The sequence below is a fragment of the Citrus clementina genome, unplaced genomic scaffold (genome assembly GCF_000493195.1).
Source record: "Citrus clementina cultivar Clemenules unplaced genomic scaffold, Citrus_clementina_v1.0 scaffold_5, whole genome shotgun sequence".
In the NCBI taxonomy this organism is placed as follows: domain Eukaryota; kingdom Viridiplantae; phylum Streptophyta; class Magnoliopsida; order Sapindales; family Rutaceae; genus Citrus; species Citrus x clementina.
This window is the reverse complement of record NW_006262201.1, coordinates 38,798,650-38,820,042: the sequence shown is the minus strand read 5'-3', so window position 1 is coordinate 38,820,042 and position 21,393 is coordinate 38,798,650. Positions and strand designations below refer to the sequence as shown.

General features: G+C 36.1%; 2 protein-coding genes across 2 annotated transcripts; one reads left to right on the top strand and one right to left on the bottom strand.

Moving 5' to 3' along the window:
• The first annotated feature begins 1,097 nt into the window (after nt 1-1,097).
• LOC18042774 lies at nt 1,098-8,730 on the top strand. Its single transcript, XM_006434422.2, has 10 exons — nt 1,098-1,313; nt 1,657-3,382; nt 3,484-5,436; nt 5,719-5,796; nt 5,897-6,304; nt 6,411-6,686; nt 6,828-7,271; nt 7,482-7,562; nt 7,712-8,005; nt 8,087-8,730. The coding sequence occupies exons 1-10, from the start codon at nt 1,182-1,184 to the stop codon at nt 8,371-8,373; spliced, it is 5,679 nt and encodes a 1,892-aa protein (XP_006434485.2). The 5' UTR covers nt 1,098-1,181; the 3' UTR covers nt 8,374-8,730.
• Nucleotides 8,731-8,771: 41 nt separating this feature from the next.
• LOC18042773 (cellulose synthase A catalytic subunit 2 [UDP-forming]) lies at nt 8,772-16,197 on the bottom strand. The gene is made up of 14 exons (XM_006434418.2): nt 15,683-16,197; nt 14,784-14,979; nt 14,470-14,699; nt 14,274-14,376; nt 13,992-14,178; nt 12,705-12,971; nt 12,276-12,621; nt 11,865-12,002; nt 11,651-11,776; nt 11,339-11,551; nt 10,990-11,248; nt 10,527-10,723; nt 10,075-10,425; nt 8,772-9,734 (listed from the first exon to the last, which is right to left on the bottom strand). The coding sequence occupies exons 1-14, from the start codon at nt 15,761-15,763 to the stop codon at nt 9,153-9,155; spliced, it is 3,276 nt and encodes a 1,091-aa protein (XP_006434481.1). The 5' UTR covers nt 15,764-16,197; the 3' UTR covers nt 8,772-9,152.
• Between the last annotated feature and the right edge of the window lie 5,196 nt (nt 16,198-21,393).

Below are 21,393 nucleotides of genomic sequence, written 5' to 3'. Positions count from 1 at the left end.
GCTCCTAAGAAAATGAATTATAATGTATTTATTTAATTAAAGGTCAATTTGATAATGATGTAGCTTTAAAAATAATTATGGTGGGTAACCGTACTATAAATATAATTAATTAAATCTTTGATAAAATTTATTTTAAAAAATATTGTGAGTTTTAAAACAACTATTTTAAAAATATTTATATATGTTTAGTGAATCTTACTATTGAACTATTTTAAAAATATAAATGACTGAATTTGACATAACATTGACTAAAATTTATTTATACATTTATAAAGACACACTCACACACACACACACACACACACACACACACACACACACACACACACACACACACACACACACACACACATATATATATATATATATATATATATATATATATATATATATATATATATATATATATATATATTATTGTGTATATATAATAATAGGTAATTAAAATAAATATTTTTTAATTATTAATTTTATTTTTTATTTATTATCTCAATATCATTGATGGTAATAACAATTTATTTAAAGTTAGTGATTTTATTTCTTAATTAATAAATAAAATTTTATGTTTTTATAATATATATGAGGATGTAATAATGGTATCATGTATAAATTAGATTTTCAAAATTAGATTTTCAAAAACTACTTTATTCATACTTTTTCAAAATCTAATATAGAATAAGGCGAGTTTTACATAAGTAATTTATAAAAAAATTATCAACTACTAAAATTAATTTTTAATTTTTTAAAATTATTTTTAAATCTCTCTAAAAATAATTTTCAAACCCGATTCTAATTTAGCTTTATTTTTAAATCAGACGGGTAAATAGTCGGAAGATGAACAGGTCACGTACAGAACCGTTAAGGTCTCAACTAACCAACCGCCACCGATATTATCCCCGTGGCATCCATCAGACGGACCTTATCTATTCACTCGCTCAGTCGCTCACTTCATTGCTCGTTAACAGCTCACGCGCCGAATGATGACATGTCAGGAAGGAAGCGGGATAGATTAATTTCTTTATTTACTCTCGAGCGTGGAAAATACATTCAAAGTTAAAGAGCGGGAAGACTGCTGGCTTTCAAAGGAAGATTTAAATTCAAATGAATGTTCATTTCCAATGCCAGACTCTTTGATAAATTGATATGATTTCTTCCTCTATTATCGTTCAAATTCTCTTTGAATGAGAGGAGAAGCGAAAATGGAGTATCAATCATTGACGAGAAAGCAGCTTCAAGCGCTGTGCAAAAAGCACGGTGTACCGGCCAACTTGTCCAATAGCGAGATGGCAGATCGGTTATCTTCGATTCTCAAAGTTAGAATTTTTTTCATTCAAATGGCTGGATTTTTTTTTTTAAATTTTTGCTGTTTTCTAAAATTATTTGAGTTTCATTTGTTTGGTTGCAGAGAAATTGGAGGAAATGAAAAGAAGTGTTGGAAATTTCGATTTTTTTAATCCTGCAATTTATTAGTTCTTTTTGGCTGCCGAGAATATGTATGAAAACTAGTCAGGAATGAAAGTTAAATTTGAGATAAATTTCTGTTCGTTATTGAAATGACAGGGTCAAGGATTTTTTTTTATTTCTTTTTATTTTTGTAAAGATTAAACGCAGAGAATAATCCATGAATTTGGGCCTAATTCTATTTGCGATATACAGGGGAGCCAAAAAATCACTTCACAAGGCGAGTCTTTTGGGGGAAATTCAAGGAAGAAAGGGAAGGGAAATGATTCTTTGCCTAAGACCACTAAAGTGGTGAAGAAAGTTAGGTTTAGTCCCGAGAATGAAACTTTTGTTTATGATGTTTCGGGGTATAAGCGGGGTGGCAGGAGAAGATGTACTGTCAAATCAGTGTCAGAGACGCAGATTCAAGCTACTGAAAATGATGTTGTCTCATCTCTTCCTCTTGGGAGGAAGAGAGCGAAAAGAGATGTGGAGAGTCAAGACGCTGCAAAGGATGAAAGCAGTAAAATGTTGAGTGGCAAAAGGATCACAAGATCTCAAACAAAACTTTCAGGGGAAGCGTGTGGATCGAGGAATTCTGATTTGGAAGTAGCTTCCGATTTTGAAGCAATTCAGGACACTAGTAAAGTTTTTGAGATAGTTAAGAATGTTGCTGTTCCCGGTGGCCCTTCAAGGGGAACCAGGCGCAACACTGTAATGTTTACCTCAACTGTTTCAGCTGATGTAGAGTCGGAAACCCAGCAAAATATTGGGCAGAAAGCTGCATTTTTTACTAATAGGAGTTCTAGGCGAAATGTTCTGGATGGCGCTGCAAATAGTGCTCAGCCGGACAAGGTTTTGCAGCAAACAAAACCAAAAGTGACAAAGGCTCAACACTCTGAGATTTCCAGTGGGAATCCAAGAAGATTAAGAAGTATCAATGAGATCATAAAGACTCGTACAAACACTTTGGGGAAGGCTTCTGCAGCTGAAAGTGGAACTGAGGAAGAGAATGTTCAGCTTGAAGAACATTCGAAGGGTCTTGTTAGACATAATTCCAGGGGTAGATCTGTTGTGTCTCAGAAGGGTAAAGTGGGAAGTGATGGACTTCAAGAGAGAGAAGAAAATAGGAAACTGTCAAGAAATAATGATTTGAAAGGAGTGTCGGAACTTGAAGCATTTGTAGAACCTAATAAAGAATTTGAGATGATGCACAACGTTTTTGTTCCCACTGGCCCTTCAAGGAGAACCAGGCGCAACGCTGTAATGCTTAAATCTTCTAATTCAGCCAATGAATTGTCGGAAAATTATCAAACTTCTCGACAGAAAGATATTAGTTTGACTAAAAATCTGAGGAAGTCAAGTCGAATTGCTTCTAGAGCCATCTCAACTGTAACTTCTTCCAAGGCGGATGGAAAGGCTGATGATGTGGGAAAGGTCGGGCAACAGAAGCGAAGACAAGAGCCAATTTTGGATGAAGATGGTTCTTTGAGCGAGCGTAAACCTTTGACAAAAAGGCCGTTGAAACGATCCGCACGTATCGCCTCCAAAATGGGCTTTGTTGAGCCTGCAGAACCAACCAATAAAGCTGCTAGGAAGAAGCAGAATGGTAGACTTAAAATGCCAATTAAAGAGCAAAAGGCTCTATATTCTGGGAATCTTTCAGCCTCTGAACATGGCAGATTGGCTGTAGCTGCAAATTACAAAAACAAAGTGGATGGTAGCTACAGCAAGCAAGTGCTTCAAAGTTCAAAAAAGAAGAGGGAGGCAAATGGGGGAGAGGTTGGAGCAAATAAGCCACATGGTTCTTTTGAGCCTTCCACTGTTAATTCTGCTACAGAGGTGGTTGCAGATACTACACTGAATTTAGAGGAAACTTCGATCTCAACTTTGGTAAAACTGCCATGTGTTTCCTCACCTTCAAACGGATCAGATGATTCGGGTGAGTGATGTTTATTTTGCTTTGTTTTTCATTAATGACATATCTATCACATTTCTTTAGGTAGCACCTCACAATTTTTTTTTTCCCTAAACAAAATGCAGCTGAGCCATTGAACTTTGTGGATTTGGAGAGAGTAAATAGGGCGGAAGAGCCATCATTAGGCAATAATATGAACCATTGGAGTGACAATGTGGATGATCAGTCAAAAGAAGATGACAGAGTTTCAGTTCAAGAATATCGGAACCTAGAACTCGGTCAAGCAAAGACCGAGGACAATGCGACAACTGATAGAATTGAGACTGAAGAAGCAAGTTGTAGTGAAAGAGCATATCAAGTTGTCAGTGAAAAGATTACTAATGGGGGCTATGAAGGGAATTTATTGGTGGGACATAGTGCCATTCCTATTTCAGTCGAGATAGGTGGTAAAGATACTAAGAAGAAAGAAGTGTCACAGCTGTACATCCAAGATACCAGGGAGAAAGAAAACAAAGTGCCAGAGCAAAGAGCCCATAATGTCTCCAAGGAAACTGGTGGGGATTGTACGGTTGAACTTCAAGATGCTGCTGTGAGTAGTTCAGAACTTGTTTCCGAAAAGATTTATGATGGCACAGAATTAGTTAGAGGGAGAAACTGTAGTGTTGACATTTCTGCAGAAGATGTGTCCCCTAATGAAGACTATGCAGCTAGCAAGCGAATTGATGGTAAAAGTCTTAATGGAGAAGCAGATGTTGAGCAGTGTGCTGATGTTGCCAAGGAGGAAAATTTGGAGTGTGCTCTAAAAGTAGAACTTCAAGACAAAAGTGATCAAAAAGTGGTGGCTCCACACATGAATGTTACTGCTGGCACAAGTTTGACAGAGTTCATTTCTAAGGAAAGTGAAGTTTCTGATGAGAAAGTAGTTGAAACAACGATGAACCCTGTAACATGCATTGAAGGAGTTGACAATATAAAGGTGGAAGGATCCAAATTTGAAGATAGAAACTCTGATACTGAGGTCATTGATGTTGGTCCTTTAGCGCAAGTTTCTGATACTTGCTTGGTTCAAGATGAAGCTTTGGAAGAGTGTAATGTTTTCATTCAAAATGAAAGAACTGAAGGAGACCGAGAAGCACAGTCAGTGGCCATGAAGAGAAAGGACTTCCTGGACAAAGCAGGCAATGTTGACGCTTTAGTAGCGGTTAGTCTTGCGACGCCTGGGAAGACATGTGCAGATGAGCTTGCTGAGATTAATGATAGGGCTGCAATTGCTTTTAATAAGGTTATAGCTGCTGATGTTGAAGATCACAGGGAAAGATCAAATGAATTTATGGGCTTTGTGCCACAGGTTGATGAAGTAAATTTTGGTGATCTTGTCAGTTGCTTGAAGGAAAATGTTTCAGACCTGGAAAGAAGTGCCTCTGCTACTTCAGACAACCTTTTGACCACAAATAGCAGAGCTGTTGAGAAATCAGCTGGAGGGACCCCTGAAGCCAATTCAATTACTCAGGATTGGAAGCAAGCTTTGCAGGTGAAAGAAAATCTAAGCACTGCTGAACTATTTGATCAACAGATTGCCGTAAATCACGTTGATAAGCAGGAGCATCATACTCACCAAGCTGTTTCAGATGAACCTATTTGTGACAATGAAACATTGCTTCAGAAAAATGAACTGTCTGCACTCAGGGAAGAGCATATTGATTGTGAGATTCAGAAAGACGAATGTTATGCTTCTGCAGAACTTCTCTTGACAGATGCTGCTGCAAGCAGCGGCAGTCACATTGCTGAATTGAATGGATTCAAGAGAGAATATGTTTCTGATGACTTAAAAGATGTGGAGAATATTGTTGTTGGTTCTGGTTCTAATCAGAGTGGATCAAGAGGAAATTCAACAGACCAAGTTCACACAGAAGCCACTAAGTCAACAAAAACTATGGCGATTGAAAATGCTGGGACCATTGAACCAGTTACTCCTTGCACAGGTTGTGAAAGTCCAACAGAAAAATCAAATGAACTTACAGGGACAATGCTTCAGCAGATATTCTCAAGTGGCCTTGGATGGAAAGTGAAAAATTGCAGTGAGTTTTTGTCACTTCCTTTTTTTTTTTTTTTTTTTAATATTTTTATCATTTAGCCTAACACCAACTCAATCACCTTTCTACTCATCTGAGCGGGGTTCAAAACCAGACCTCTTGTTTTTAAGTCGAGATTTTATTAACTCAACTAGTTTGGCACTGCAATAAGTTTTCTCTTATAAAGAGAAACTTTTCATTATTTATGTTCACATAATAAAAATCATGTAAGAGCATGATAATAACAACTACTTTTCGTCCTTCTTCTTTTCGTGTACATTGTTGAAGAAATAAATGAAGACCATTTACACAATGAAGATTACAGCAATGATGCGGGAAGAAAAGAGGTGGCTGACGAAGACATAGGTATCATCTTTTTTCTAGATTATGCAATTAGCTATCAGATTGAAATTTTTGATATGCACAATAAATTAAACATGATTGATCTGTTTTCTTCATTTTACAGGCAATTTTTGTAGCGATATGACTTTGCTATTCCTCGAAGAAACTGAAGTTACAATTGGTAAAAGTAAACCCGTGGATGGTTTTAATCCAGACAGTAATGCAAGAGATTCTCAGGAAGTTGTCAAGGATCAAATGGATAAGCATGAAAGTGCTGCCAAAGAAGCCACTTTTAGGGACGGTATTTGTTGTTCGGGTCTAAATCAGCCCTTATGGGGTAACAAAAGTAAGGGGCCTGGAGTTGAGGCTGAGGAAGCAGATGGGTTACATCATCTTGATGACAATGTTGGTACTGCTGAAGACTTCACGAGGGTAACAGACTCCGAAACTTCTAATGTTGTCTCTACATCTATAGCCAAGACAGCTGGTGATTGTCCTGCTACTTCCCCAGTTACCTGTTCTTCTAACCCTCGTAAGTTCTGAAATTCTCAATTTATACAAGTTGCATTTTAAAAAAAAAATTACTGGAGAAACTTTTTCTGATTATCCTGCTAATTTTATGTCCCTTGGAACTACAGAAAATAAAGCAATAGAGCTTAACGCTGAATCACTCTTGTTCACTGGTCGGAAAGTGAGTTCATTTTGGGGACCCAACGAAAAATGTGAAGTTGAATATTCAGCAGGGGCCCTGGAAACCACCTTGAAACGTGAGGATGCCAGCGATGTGAAAGATGATGTAATGATCATGGAGCAAGTAGCTGCACAAATTAATGAAGAACAATTTTCTGAGCACAAGACAGCAGAGGAAGCCTTAGAGCCAGAAAATATGCTTGTCACTGTCCATGGAACTTCTGGTAACAAGACTACTAAAAATGAATCTTCGATGTTTGAATTTGCAAACTCAGCTTCTGATAGAATAAATGCATTGCATTTGATGAAAATTCAATAGGTGACTACTGACTCGGAATATTTATTGATTTTCTTGAATTGATCAGGTGAACGGATCTGTGACAGTAAAGAATTGGATCTAGAAAAGGAATTGTCTGCATTCAACCTTGAGCACATTGATTGTGAAATTCAGAAAGACACATCTTATGTTTCTGCCGAAGTGCTCTTGATAGAAGCTTCTGCAGCCAGCAGCAGTCCCTTTGCAGATTTGGATGGTGTTGATCACCCAAAAAATGCAGAGAATATTACTGTTGACGCTGGTGTTTTCAGTTGCTGTGGATCAAGGCGAATATCAATGGATAAAGTTCACAAAGGAGCCAATAAGACAATGAATACGCAGGAAGTTGAAAATGTAGGTACCGGACAACCAGTTACTCCAGAGAAGACATGCGCTGGCTTTGAAAATCCAGAGGAAACATCGCACGACATTTCAGGGAGAGTTCTTCAGCAGCTATTCTCAAGTGGCAGCAGATGGAAAGAGAGTTTTTGCAGTGAGTATTTTTCCACTTATAAAGACCAACTTTTCAGTATTTCATGCCTCGTTGAAACTTATCAACTAAAATGCTGTTCCCTAAATGAAAAGCATGGACTTTCAAACCGGCAATAACGATATGCTGCTATGCATGCAGTTTCCATCCAATATTACTCTTTGTTGATGTCAACTATTTTTCATTGTTCTATTCTTTTTGTGCACAATGTAGAAGAAATGAACAATGGTGATGTCCTCAATGGAGATTACATTAGCGACGCTGGAAGGACAGAGATGGCTGATCAAGACATAGGTATGATTTTTTCCTCACATATAGCTTTCATAAACAAAATACACACTATTATTTGCTTGCTTTATTTTTTACCGGTAATATTTGTAGTGATATGGCTTTGCTATTCCAAGAAGATACTGAAGCTACAATTGACAAAAGTAAAAGTGCAGGTGGTTTTAGTCCAGAACTCGATGCAAGAGGTTATTGGGAAGCCGTCAAGGATCAACTTGATGAGCATTGGGTGAAAGATAATGTATTGATCATGGAACAAGAAGCTGCACAAATTACTGAAGAGCAAATTCCTGAGAACATTACAGCAGAGGATGTCTCAGAGCTTGATCCTAACCTCTGTTCTGACACACATGCGCCTAGCTGTAAAGGCAGCGAAGGTGAAACAGAGCAACAGAACACGCTTAGCATCATCCATGGAACTTTTGAAAATACAAATCCAACTGCTTGTACGGGTAATGCACCGCCTTTGATGAAAATTTAGTAAGAGATTGTTGACTCGGAATATTTTCTAATTTTCTTCAGTTGTTTTACAGATACTGCTGCTCAAGACCCATGGAAGTTGGAAATCAACTTGCTGTCACCTCGACCAACAAGTTCAGAAGCAACAACAGGTCGAGGCAACACCTTGTTTGCGAAGAAGTTGAAATCTTCAATGAGGAAACAGAACAAGAAAAGCGCTTCAATTCAGAGAACGCCAAAGCCACTTATCCGTGATATGAAAGAGAATTTGCTAAGCACCAAGAGGGAGAAAATCAGTAACATGACAGCAGAAAAAACATTGTCAAAACGGCGAGCTCTGGAGGATCTTCGAAATGAATAGTTCTTGCTTGCTAAAATTGATGTTTTAGCGTCTCAACAAGACAATAGATATTTTGTCATCCTAGGACCTGATTTTTTTTTTCTTTTTTCTTTTTCTGCTCTTAGATGTGAACGCGTGCCTTAAATTATTGGTTTCATCATGGTCAGTAAAGTAATGAGGTCCCTCACACGGAAGGTTAATAAAGGACAAAACTACCTTACAGATTCTGTATGTAACAGCTCAATGGAAATTAGTCTTGTATCAGCTAAATTCCAACAATTTTTCCTCTCTCCTGCAACGCGTGGATGCTCCTCATTTGCTGCGTTACATACAGAGTCTGTAACGTAGCAAGGTCCGGTTATAAATTATTGATGAAACTAAAATTGATAAAAGCAACTCGCAAAATGGGGCAATCAAGATTTGATGACACATTGCAAGAAATCCCTTATTGAGAAGGGCATATAAATTATTGATGAAACTAAACATTTTATGTTCCTTTGGGATAACAAACACTTACAAGTTCAAACCCTTCAACCAACAAAATCAAAGAAAAAAAAGGAGAAAAAAATTTGGCAAAGACAAAATATCCAAATTCCAGAATCCTATCCTTTGTATCTACACAACCTGCCACTGATTTTCCTTTTCGTGGCTTATCTTTTTAACCACACCATGTTTTTCATGAGCAACAAACCGTGTTAAACGATGTCTTCTTCGACCAAAAACCATGGCCTGCTTATGCAATTGCCAAAATACTTTCTATATGAAACTTGATACATCTAAACTTTCTATATTTGCATAGCTCAGTTGCAATCCAACCCACAAACTTCCAATACAATATCACCTTTCGACACAAATGGATTGACTCGAGCCCATAAAAGTGAGAAAATTGAAGCTAAAAGTATTGCCCAGACCAAGAGGATTGTGGGAAGCCTGTCCTGTTTCCCCAAGAACCCCTTGAGGAATGGATAAAGATGGAGAATGACCCACAAGGAAAAGAACAGCTTACCAAAGAGTGGACCCCAGGTCTCGTATCCATTACTGATAGCATCTGCAACCCCTATTATGACGCCAATTAGGTTGAAGACTAACAAAGTCAAGGGAGGGATCAACAACGACGTCCACTTAAATAGGTAAAGATCAGAAAATTCCCCGTCATCTGCCGCTTTGGAAGTAACAGTGAAGTTTGTGTTAACTCCCCCTACGACCTTAAGCAGACCCTGGATAAGAGCAAATAGGTGTGATGAAGCACCACCAATCACCCAGAACTGCTCGTTTCTCCACCAATCATGTATGCCAACACCTCCCCATTGCATTTCAAGAATGCCAGTTGCAGCTATGGATATGAAAAGCGCCATGAAAAGGATACTGGCATAGTTGCTAATCTGCAAACCACACCATACACAAACATCAAAATCATTGCAAGCAACCAGATTTCAGCTTAGAGTATACATTTGATTTAGGCTTTGTTGTAACTTGTCTAGCTAATTTGATGAGGGGCTTAGGATCTGAGAGTATATGAAACAAAAAGAGAGAAAAGTTTGAAAATTGATAGAAACAAAAATTTTATTAGAACCTGGTGGGAAAAACATAAAAATCTTCCAAACATATTAGGTACCCATTTTCCCCTGATTTGGATATAACTAAAAATAGATCAAGTGTGTTTCATGAACTTGAAAATGATATGCAATCAGAAATTGAAAATGATATGCAATCAGAAATTACCTCAGGAACAATGAACTTCCCAGTAAGGAGACAGATAGCAGGCAAGGTACAATATGCGATCAAGGGAATGGATGTTATGGGATAAACAACGGAGTTTATATACGAGAAGCGCTCCAGTGGTTTCAATCCACACCCATATCCATACCATATCGGACAATGCCTGCTAAGTAAAATCTCAACAGATCCCAGTGCCCAACGAAGAACCTGGTGTAGACGATCTGAGAGGTTTATAGGAGCCGAACCCTTGAAAGCTGGCCTTTTTGGTATGCAATACACAGATCGCCAACCATGGCAATGCATTTTAAAGCCTGTTAATATATCCTCAGTAACAGATCCATAAATCCATCCAATCTGCAACAAATTGAACACGTTAGATAAACGATAGCATATAAATCAATCGTTGGAACTCAAATAGACACAAGTTTGTTAGATTTTTAATAGCGACTGCATACCTCTTTACCCCAATCAGTTTTATCCTCATAGCCGCAGCTGATAACATGGATTGCTTCGTTCAAGAGTGATGCGGTTGAAGCTCCTGTTGGAACTCCACCGGCTTCCTTCAAAGTAGACGCAATGAAAACTGGTGATTGTCCAAACTTTTTCTCAAATTTTATTTGGGGCATCAGGGATGATTTCTCATTATCTATACCTGCCATAACAGTGAAAAAAAAAACATCATTAACAATCTAGATCGCCATAAGCTAGAATCAAATAATTGTTATCCTGCCAAAAAAAAGATCCGATACCAATTAGCTGCTTATGATTAGCCATAAAAATTCAGGCTCTGATTTTCCGCAGAAATGGTAGATATGAACAATTGCATATTTTTCACTTATGTGGGTTTTGCTATTTTAAACTGCGCATCTAAAATTTTGCTTATGTGACTTTGTTAGCAAATATGAAGCCACCCCTCACCTTCAATTCCCTCCTCGATATTTTCTAGTGCATATATCTGCTTGGAAGTGTCCTTGTTCTTCTTATTTGACTTCCCTTTCTTATTCTTCTTTCTAGATCTGCAACAACAGCAACACCATTTTGGCAAACAGTTACAGGTCTTCCTTGGAGGTTTCTTCTTGACGGGAGCATCGTATCCATAGAGTGCCTGCCTCCTGAAGACACACCCAGTTCCAACATAAATGGGACCCTGGATCCCGTCCAATCCTTTCATGTTTATCTATACAAAATCATGAAAACATGTTATCCTCTCATAAAGCAACAAGAGAACACGTGCAAAAATATCACTAATACCAATATCTTTACTTACATCAAAGAACACAACGTTGCGATTTGAGTATCTATCATGACGATCAATCCCATCAAATCTTTGAGGAAATTGCACATAACAGATTTTTTTCCCTGATGTGGGGTCCATCATGAAGCACATGGCTTCACGAAGTGCCTTACTGTTGTTTATATAGTGATCACAATCGACATTCAGCAAGTAAGGAGCATTTGATATGACTGCTGAGACTCGGATCTTCAGCCAAAAAGAAACATAAATGTTAGTGGAGGAGGACGGAGAATTAATGCAAATACAAGTTGTAAGGAGAAGAGAGAGAGAGAGAGAGAGCTCTACCAAAGCATTCATAGCACCAGCCTTTTTGTGGTGATCAAATCCTGGTCTCTTTTCACGAGAGACATAAACGAGACGAGGCAATAGATTTCCTTCGATGTCACGCACCCCATTTTGTCCAAGAAAAACCTGTTGGGAGATGGTGAAATTTAGAGACACTAAAAGCTTATAAATCTTCATGGGTAAAATATCAGATGGACATGGTATCTGGCTTAACCTGGATCATTCCAGGATGATCCCTGACATTGTTCCCTGGCCATGGAGTTCCATCCTGCATCGTCCAACCATCCTCAGGAACCTTCTGTGCCATGGCAACCAACCCATTTATTCGAACTTTGAACTCTTCATATTCTCTCTGCAATTAACACAGTGAAATTACAAGGTACACTGTGTTAATTAACACAGTGAAATTATTTGGAATCAAGCAAACAATTCAAGATGAGAACAATTATAGCAAAAACATTTCCTGTGCTAGAGGCAAAGAAGTGACTTCTCTTCCTACAGCATGTTATGCTTAATTAGTGTCATCTTTAGCATTCTGGACAAATTAATTAAATTCAAGAGCTGATCAAATGCTATAGATGGTGTCTGGAAATATAAGGCAAGAGGCAATGAGAAAGCTTCAAACCTTCATGGCACGACGTTCCCTTATAAAGGACGGATTTACTTTATCCTTCAAATAATCAAGCTTCTGAGCAAAATACCACTCTGGAGCTCGGGGCTCAATCTTGAACTTCTTGCAGAATGGAACCCACTTCCTAGCAAATTCAGAGGTCTCAGAGAGGGCTTCAAAAGTGAGCATGGCAGCACCATCATCTGAGACATAGCATGCAACTTTGTCGACTGGATAATCTACTGCAAGGATGGAGAGAACCGTGTTTGCTGTGATTAGTGGAGGTTCCTTCATGGGATCAACTGTACTTACAAATATGTCTATATCAGCCAAATCAGATGGCTTCCCTTCTTTCTCATACCTGAAAACGAATTTTAGAATTCAAATACACATTTTTTTATGACTAAAGCACTCACAAGAGATAAAAAAGAGAGAGAATGATACCTCAATGACAATCTATCGAGGTACGTTTCTCGTACAATTGGGTCCCATTTCGGGAATTGATCTAATATCCAAGATACCGCAAACCATATTTCACATATTACAGATGTCAGCCAGAGTCCATAAGCATCGTTGACTGGATGGAGAATTCTATAGTGAAAGAAGAGGCCAAGAATCACGAGCCGGAGTAAAATTATCAATCTGTATGGACTGATCTTGCTTGAAGATATTGGTAGTTTTCTTGAAAGTGGCTGCCTGCCTTCATCCATCCTATGAAAAGCAATATACAATGTTATTGCATCTCTTTGAAGTAATGCCGACACTACTTGCACGGCTCATAGTCATTACCATACTACTAATGCATTATCCAATAGTAAACGACAATTTTCATCAACATCCTTATTCAAATGATTATTAATCCAGTGAGGTGATGCCAATTAAACCACCATCTTATGTTAAAAGAAATGAAAATAGACAATCAATTTACAGTTTCTTTTATCAGTATCGGCATACAAGTTAGCAGATTCAAGTGTTCTTCCAAAAGAAACTTGGATTGATCCAACTTCAGTGCCCAGCCAAAAACACACTAGGCTAAATAACAGATGCTTCAATTCATTTCCATTAAAAGATAATGTGCGTTTCCTTCTGCAAATTTGGCTAATAATGATCTGATTGTAGGCAAAGTAAATGCTTTCACTTTGAGGCTAAAACAAGAAACAAACAGTAACACATGGCTGGCAATTCATTCTTACACGTCACTGATCTTAACTACCAAAAATGTATTTTTTCTTTTTAGCTTCTGTAACCGAAATACCAATGGTCAGAATGCAAATTTAGCAATCTCTATGTAATCAGTGATTTTCATACTACTAACGAAAAGGATATTTATCCATCACGAGTTGCTAATTTGTCCAGACTACTTTGCATGAAAGCAGTATTTTGTTTGTATACAGACATGGGACTGTTTGAATTCCTATACAGCTGCCTTCCATGAGCAAGGAGGAAATGACAAAAATAACAGATTGATTGAGTAATTAGTAATACAACAGAAATAGAATATTGTCTATAATAACAATTAAGTAATCTCAGAATCTGCCGTAACTAGGTCAGACTCAAGCTAAAGCAGCAAAGTTCCAGTGTAAATTAATAGTCAGCCTATCTCCATCTTGATTCTTGATTAATGCAATCGAAGAAAATAATTGCAAACTGAAGGTTTTGCTCTCAGAATCCAAATTTCAAGCTAAGTTCTAGGATAGCAATAGTTGAAAGGGATTTAGAAGATACACCTACATTGGCAAATCAGGGTCATCCACTCCATCGCCATCATTGTTTCCACCACCGTTTCCTCCTTGGTGCTTAACAACTTGAAGTTTCTCATTTTGCTTTTTCTTCCACTCCTCCATCCGTTCCTTCCATGCAACAGTTCCATAGCCGTATACTGCCAAATCCTTTTTCGGATCCATCGGTCTTGGTGGCACTGTGACAGCAGCAGAAAAAACTAATCACTAAGCAAAGAAAAACCGGACAACATTGCTTACAACAATTACAAGTGATCATATTCAATAAACTTACAAGTCATGAAACCATCAGGAAATGACATTGGATGAATCCGTTTTCCTCTACCCATAAATGGTGGAATTATGAGAGCATGCTTATCGGAGGAAATTCCAACATCCTTCATCAACGACAGTCATTATTAGTCATATTGATGAAACAACTGATTACAATTCAAGACATCAGACCAGTTCACAGAGAAAAGTCAATCAACCTCATTGCCATAGGTGAGAAGAGGGATCTCTTGAGCAACAGAAACAGAATCCACCTCTGAAGGTGTAGTGATCCCTGAAACATATGCTTGGGAACCACGGCCAATATTAAGGCGAGATGAAAGCATGGCCTCGGCAATGTGGTGCGGGTCTTTTCTGTCATTAATATCAAACTCATTCTCCAAATCATCGGTGTCATCCTCTTCTTCATCCCCGTCCACTCTAGGACTACCTAAAGTTGATCAAATTTTCAGTAATAGTTATTACTAATACTTGACAAACAATTATTTACTAAAAACATGGAGAAAAGGTTCACCTTTAATGCGCTTGTATCTTGTTTTGCATTGAGGGCAGGCTTGATTACCCTCTCTTCTTTCATATTCATAGCAAGGTCTGCACACAGGGAATGCACATTCATTGCAAGCAACAAATGGCTCGCCGTTATCTGTTATCTCAATCTCATCCCCACAGATCTGGCAAATCTGACCACTCAATTCTTTAACAGATGTTACCTGCAATTCATATTAGCTAGAGTAAGATTCATCTCCAAATTAAAGAAATTGGAAAATTTTTCTTACAACAAATTTAATTATCACTGATTTCAGCGGAAAAATTATGGTAAGATCCCCATGCAACACTGAAGTTGCAAAATTTTATGCAGTAAAATCATTAACTGGCACTGAAATCTATAAACAAAAACAGAAGCACAAGAAACCTTTTACTTAAAACCAGGCACCATAGTAACAGTGCACAAGAGAAGGAAAAATGTTAAAATGAAATTTTACAAATTTTCATTTTGTAAAACTCTACCACGCTGAAGAATACTCCTCAGACAAGCAAAAATATTTAGCTGAAAATCATTCAATTACACTGAAGAAGAAAAAAAAAACTAAATTCAGATATTGCAGCTAAAACATAATAACTGATATCAGAAAAGCATTTTAAAAGATAACTTTAATAGAAAAATCTAAAAAAAATCCAAAAAAAAATAGAAAGAAAATGCCAATATGAGCTAATTATAGATCAAGAACCCACTCAACACAAAATTTAAATGATTTTTAAAAATCACTTAGAAAAACTGAAAGCATCATTAAAAAAAATCAAATCAAATCAAATCAAATCTTGAAGGTGCTTGCTTGCTCCTCCAATCTTTTGACAATGCACAAATGTCGGTTAATATCCAAATAAAAAGAAGAGAAATTTGAGGGCACTTACTCTTGCAACCTCATCAGCATTGATGAGAACAAACTCATTCCTATTATGAGAACCAGCAACAAGCCTCCCGTTGGTGGCCATCAAAACCAAAACACAGACACACACTGAATGCCTTAAAAACAAAACACACCCACTTCACAGAACCCCTCTCTCATCACTCAGAACCCACAAAGATCTCAGCTTTTAGCTTCCCCTCTCTCTCTATAAGCAAACCTCTGTTTTTTTTGTTCATTGTATAATGTGGGGTTGCCGTTTCTTGTAGTGGGTGCCTCAAAAACTATAAGCACAGAGAGACTCTAAGGTAGAGGATATTAAATAAACCAAATATTATGTGTCACCACTGTATTGTAATAAAATTGGATAAATTTATTCACTTAAATAAAGTTTTGTTTGATTGTGTTGATTGATTCTTTTCTTGAGAGTTGAGAGAGACCCAATTTTCTTTTAAACATGGGCCTCTCTTTCTCTGATCCGTGACACGAGATTTTGATCCAAAAAATCATAAGGCGTAAAAACACTTTTTTTTTATATTATTTTTTAAAATCTTTTTTACTGCCCGCAAGAGAATCTAAAGGAAATTCAGTTCGACGCTTATTACAGAAGAGACGAGATAAGGACAGAGACAAGAGGAGATCGGGGGAAATGCAAAACTGAAAATGTCGAAGGGTTAACAAAGCGGGGCCAGAGTGGGGCCCATCTCAAGGTTGGAAGCGGTGGTAGTAAAGGGTATTTTGGTAAAAATGAGAAGAACAGTACCACTTTGTTAATTTCTTTTTGGGCGAGTGGGTGATTTTACTTTTAGCTATCCTTTTTTTTTTCTTTTTTTCTTTTTTTCCTCTGCTCACATTTCGTAGACTCGTAGTGCTGTGTTAGAAGGATGTCTCCACGCTCACGGTTTTGCTGTGGAGCGTTGTCAAGAGAGAGAGAGAGAGAGAGTGAAGGAGGACTGAAAGAGTAAGGAACTGTCACGTGTGGCTCGTGTGCGAGAAAAGCTGGGGAGTAAGGAGTCCGAGAATTCTGCAGCTTCTCGTGAGAAATTGAAAGAGTTTTTATAAAGAGATAAAAGTATTGTGGGTAATAACTTGGCAACCCCTGATTTTTTACGTTTTCTCAAACAAATGTATAGTTTTTCAATTTATGATAAATTAGTCGCTGGGACCGTTGAAAAGATTGAAGTACGTTTGTGTGTCGAGTCGTTTTCTTTTTTTTTTTTTTGAAATATTACGTCTAAAAATTTACTGATACGATAAATTGTTAAATCTTTCAAAATCTCCTACGTCTTATATATAACTCAATCTTATAATAGATTAAATATGCTTCGAAATATATAGAAAGAAATTTCTTATTACACTAATATATGCGAAGAGGCTCAAACCCCTTCTTACACATATTGTAATAAAAAGCAAATGATTTATGATACAATTAGTGTGTAGGTCTTCTTTTTAGTATGGAGTTTAAAACTTCGGTCATTTTCCCAAAAGAAAAATAAACAAACTTTAGCTAGAGGGACTATTTTTTTTTTTTTTTTGGCAAAAACGTTGAATCTCAGGGACCTTGCTCTATCAACGTAGGTGTTTGGACCAAAATAGCCTCAAGTGAACGTTGTAATGTGTATTGATTACAAGGGATGAGTCTTCAATGTGAAGTACACCAAAAATCGAAAACCTAACATACCTTATCGACCATGGACAAAGATAATAAAGTTTTTGAGGGCCTACTCGGAACGGTTGGATTTATGGCTGTAGTTATTATTTCCAAAACTAAAGTTGTAGTTTTACATTTGCTAAAAGTAAAATTTAAACTCTATAGGATATGGTAAAGTGTCCTTTAAAAAATGCTTTGGCTAAAGTGGGCATAATACACACTTATTCAATTATACCTTACATTAACACGTGTGAGATTTTCCTGAATCAATGTTCAAATGTAGGGGTGTCAAAAAAGTCAGCCCGGACCGGACCCAGCCAATCCGGTCCGGGTTTTACATGCACATAAAAATCGGACCCAGATTTGAAATTCTCAAACCCGGACATTTTCGGGCCCGAGTCCGGGTTCAACACCAAAAACCCGAAACTCAGACCGGACCTGGTTTTTTAATAAATAAAAAAATATAAATATATTATATATAAATATATAATTATGAATTTATGATATGTTGGATGTTATTTAAATTTATTGTGTGATTATTGTGTTGTTGAATTTAATTTATTTATTTTATATATAGATTGAATGAGTTTAAGTTAGAAATTGGATGAATTTAGGTATTAGAAAGTAGATTTAAATAATTTTAATTTATCATTTGTGCAAATTTTGCATTGTTAGTGTGTTATATATTTGTATTTGATTATTTTCTTTTTTAAAGTTTGAGATTGAATGAGTTTATTTGATTATTTTCTTTTTTTAAAATTTGCATTGTTAGAGAAATTAAAGAAAAAATTGAAGTTATCACATGCGGGTTTAGAAAGTCCGGATGAAAACCCGGACTCGGAAGGTGCCGGGCTCAAGCCTGGACCTCACCCGAAAAAAATCGGGTTTTAACCAGGGTCCGGTCTTGTATTTCTCTCATCCGGTCTGGTCCCGGGCAACACCAAAACCCGGACCGGACTCGGATTTTGCCAAGCCTACTCAAATGTTGTGATAATTCCATTCTATTAAAAAAATTATCATTTTAACAGTTTTTTATTTTTATTTTTTTGTTTAGATGATTGGTGTTCAATTTATTTATTATTTTTTTAATAATGCGCGTCTACTAAATAGAAATAGAAGCAACACCTTCTCTCGAGAAATTGAGTGATTGCGTAACATTTTCAACTAAAGGAGTTGAAGTTTCAAGTTCTACCATTAAAGTGCTTCCGAGTATATTCCTTCTTTGTATCGTTTCTTTTAGTGTCCGCAGCATGTCACGTTAATATTTATTCACCAATAAAAGTTGCCCTTTTACCTGCTTTGATGTGTATTTTTACTACAATTGGACTATTTATTCCCCAAATCCAAATTACTTTAAAAGTAATAGTCTAGTCCAAAACTCACAAGGAGCATGAGTTACCCAATTTGCAACATTCTATGAAACTAAAATTATGAATTAATTAGATAGTATCGAATACGTAAGTATCACTTATTGTGGTCTTAAAGCATGTTAAAATAAGTAAATACCATTCCAGTGCCAAGTGATCTTATAGAATCATAAATAAATGTGACGCAAACAAATATGTTTAATTTTGATGACATTGACATCGCGTGATAATTTCTCAAACCATAACATAATCGCCAAGTTACCTAAATTTCAATAAACGAAACACATTTATTATTGAAAATTTATCCATCTCCCTAGCTAAACGCTCTTATTTTACTCTTAGTCTCTTACCTAGAGAATTGGCACTACATTGTGTACTAATTAAAATATTTAAATTTATATTCTGTTAGGTCAAACATTATCATTTACATATAATCAAACAAATCCAGTTGTGATTAATGTTGATATTCCAACTGACAACAGAGCAAAATAATATAATTTTGTTCGCTCACTCCATGCATCTTCTTGCAGTGTGGTCCCAAAATTTATATGAACTAAATTGATTGAGCTCTTCGAAGTTTTAGTTAAAATATGGTCAAATTATTGTGGTTTTATCACATATAAATATCTTTTCCTACGATTTCACAAAACCCATAAAAGGTAAAAAAAATTCAAGGTAAATTTGTTAGAGTCCAAATGTGTCCATGCGATATAATACAATATAACACGCGTTGAACCACTAGATCTTATTATATCGTTCTTATATAAAATTTAAAAACATGCACAATATCAATCAAGATGATTGAGGTTCGATAAAAATACACGATACCATAAAATTTATACCCCGTGACTAATTTTTTCCATTTAGTGAGGGATCAAATTAACAAAATCTACCCAAAAAGAAAAAAGAAAAATATAATAAAAGAAATATATAGAGAGTGGTTGTGCCGTAATTTCAATAACATGCATATTAGATTTAAAAAAAAAAGAAAAAGCAAAAACCATTTCTTTGGGGAAGAATATCTCAAAGCATGTGTATGCAAGATTCCAAGAGGAATTTTACAGAGACGATCTAAATTCAAGTGCCGCAAGAATTACGAACGCATCACATGCACGCAGTTATTTCCTTTCTAAGGAAAGTGACGGCTCTGATAATATTATTATTGTTTTGTTCAAGTTGGTCTTTATTCTTGATATGCTTCTCTTGAGTGAGGATGATATTACAGTGCAGTGTTTTTTTTTTTTTTTTTAAAAAAAAAAACCACGTTTTAATTTGGAACAAACATATCTCGTATGGGGACACTGTGTGTCGCAAAATTAGTAGTATTTATTTTTTAAATCAATTTCGACATTTTTTTTTTCAATATTTTCAAATCTTGATCCACTGTCTCATTAATTGAATGATTTGATGCTGGTCCTCCTGGCTTTGCAAGATCACAAATAATAATTATTATTATAAAATAAGTTGACGGATAATAAAGTTTGCTAAGTTATAGCAAAAATACAAAAGAACTCAATTTTTCTGCACTTGTTAAAAGATCGTTTATAATTAGTCGATTGCATTGTTGTGTCGGATTAATAATATGTTATATATTACATTACACGCAAGATATTGATATCAATTCGATATTATAATCAGACCCCTGTATTATATGCTTAGTAGGAGGGATGGATCCCGGAGTAAATATTCGGAAGGGCGAAGTTCAAACTTCAAGTGCTCTCAAGAGATTGACTTCAAATGATTTTTTTCATCTATAGTTAGTTATGTTGTAATTGCCGGAAATTTAAGAATTGTACTTGTAACTATATCAGTTCTAATTTGGAGACTTTAATTGATGATTGAGGCTACTATCTTAAATGAAAAAAAATAATTAACAAAGGAAGAATCAAATAACTAAGTCCAAGCTTTGCTAAACTTTTAAAAAGATATTTTCCATTTTGTTAGAATAAAAAAATAATTAAAAAATATAAAATTTATAAATTAATTGTGCAGGGGCCAAATCAATATTCTTATACCTAATTTTTTTATATTTCTTTCAAAAATTTCAAATTTTTTTTTTCAAGACCCGCAAGTAGCATTCCCCCCCCCCAGTCTACGAGAACCTCCCCCTGCTTAGTACCAAAATAATGGCTACTAAAACAACTGTTAATAATGTTTGATGTAATGCGATAAAGTGATATGGGAACTATGCGGTGAAGGTGAAGGGTCGCTTTTGCTTTTAATGGAACAAAATATGCGTGCGTGGCTACACAATCAACTCAAAACTGCTGAATTTTCAAAGTGATAGAATTATTTGTCAAATTGTTTATACGTTGTATTGTTTTATTGACCTTGTGCACCGACGATTTGTCTTTTTTATTTTCTTTTTTTTTTTTCCAAAATTTAGGTGATGGGTTAACATCCAATGTAATTATAGCCACATAAACATACAGATAAAAATACAGAGTATATATATATATATATATATATATATATAGTGTAGATATGGCGTTTAGATCGAGTAAAATTTCACAAGATGGTTTTAGCCACGAATTGGTAATTCAAAAGTGTCGGTGATGCTATGAAATCTGGTAATAGCCAATAATGCAAGCGTACAAATAACTTGGACTTGTTGCTATATATATATATAAAACCAGAAAAACGTTCGGTAGAACAGAAAAGAAGAAAGAAAATGGGAGGAAAAGCAAAAGGAATCAACAA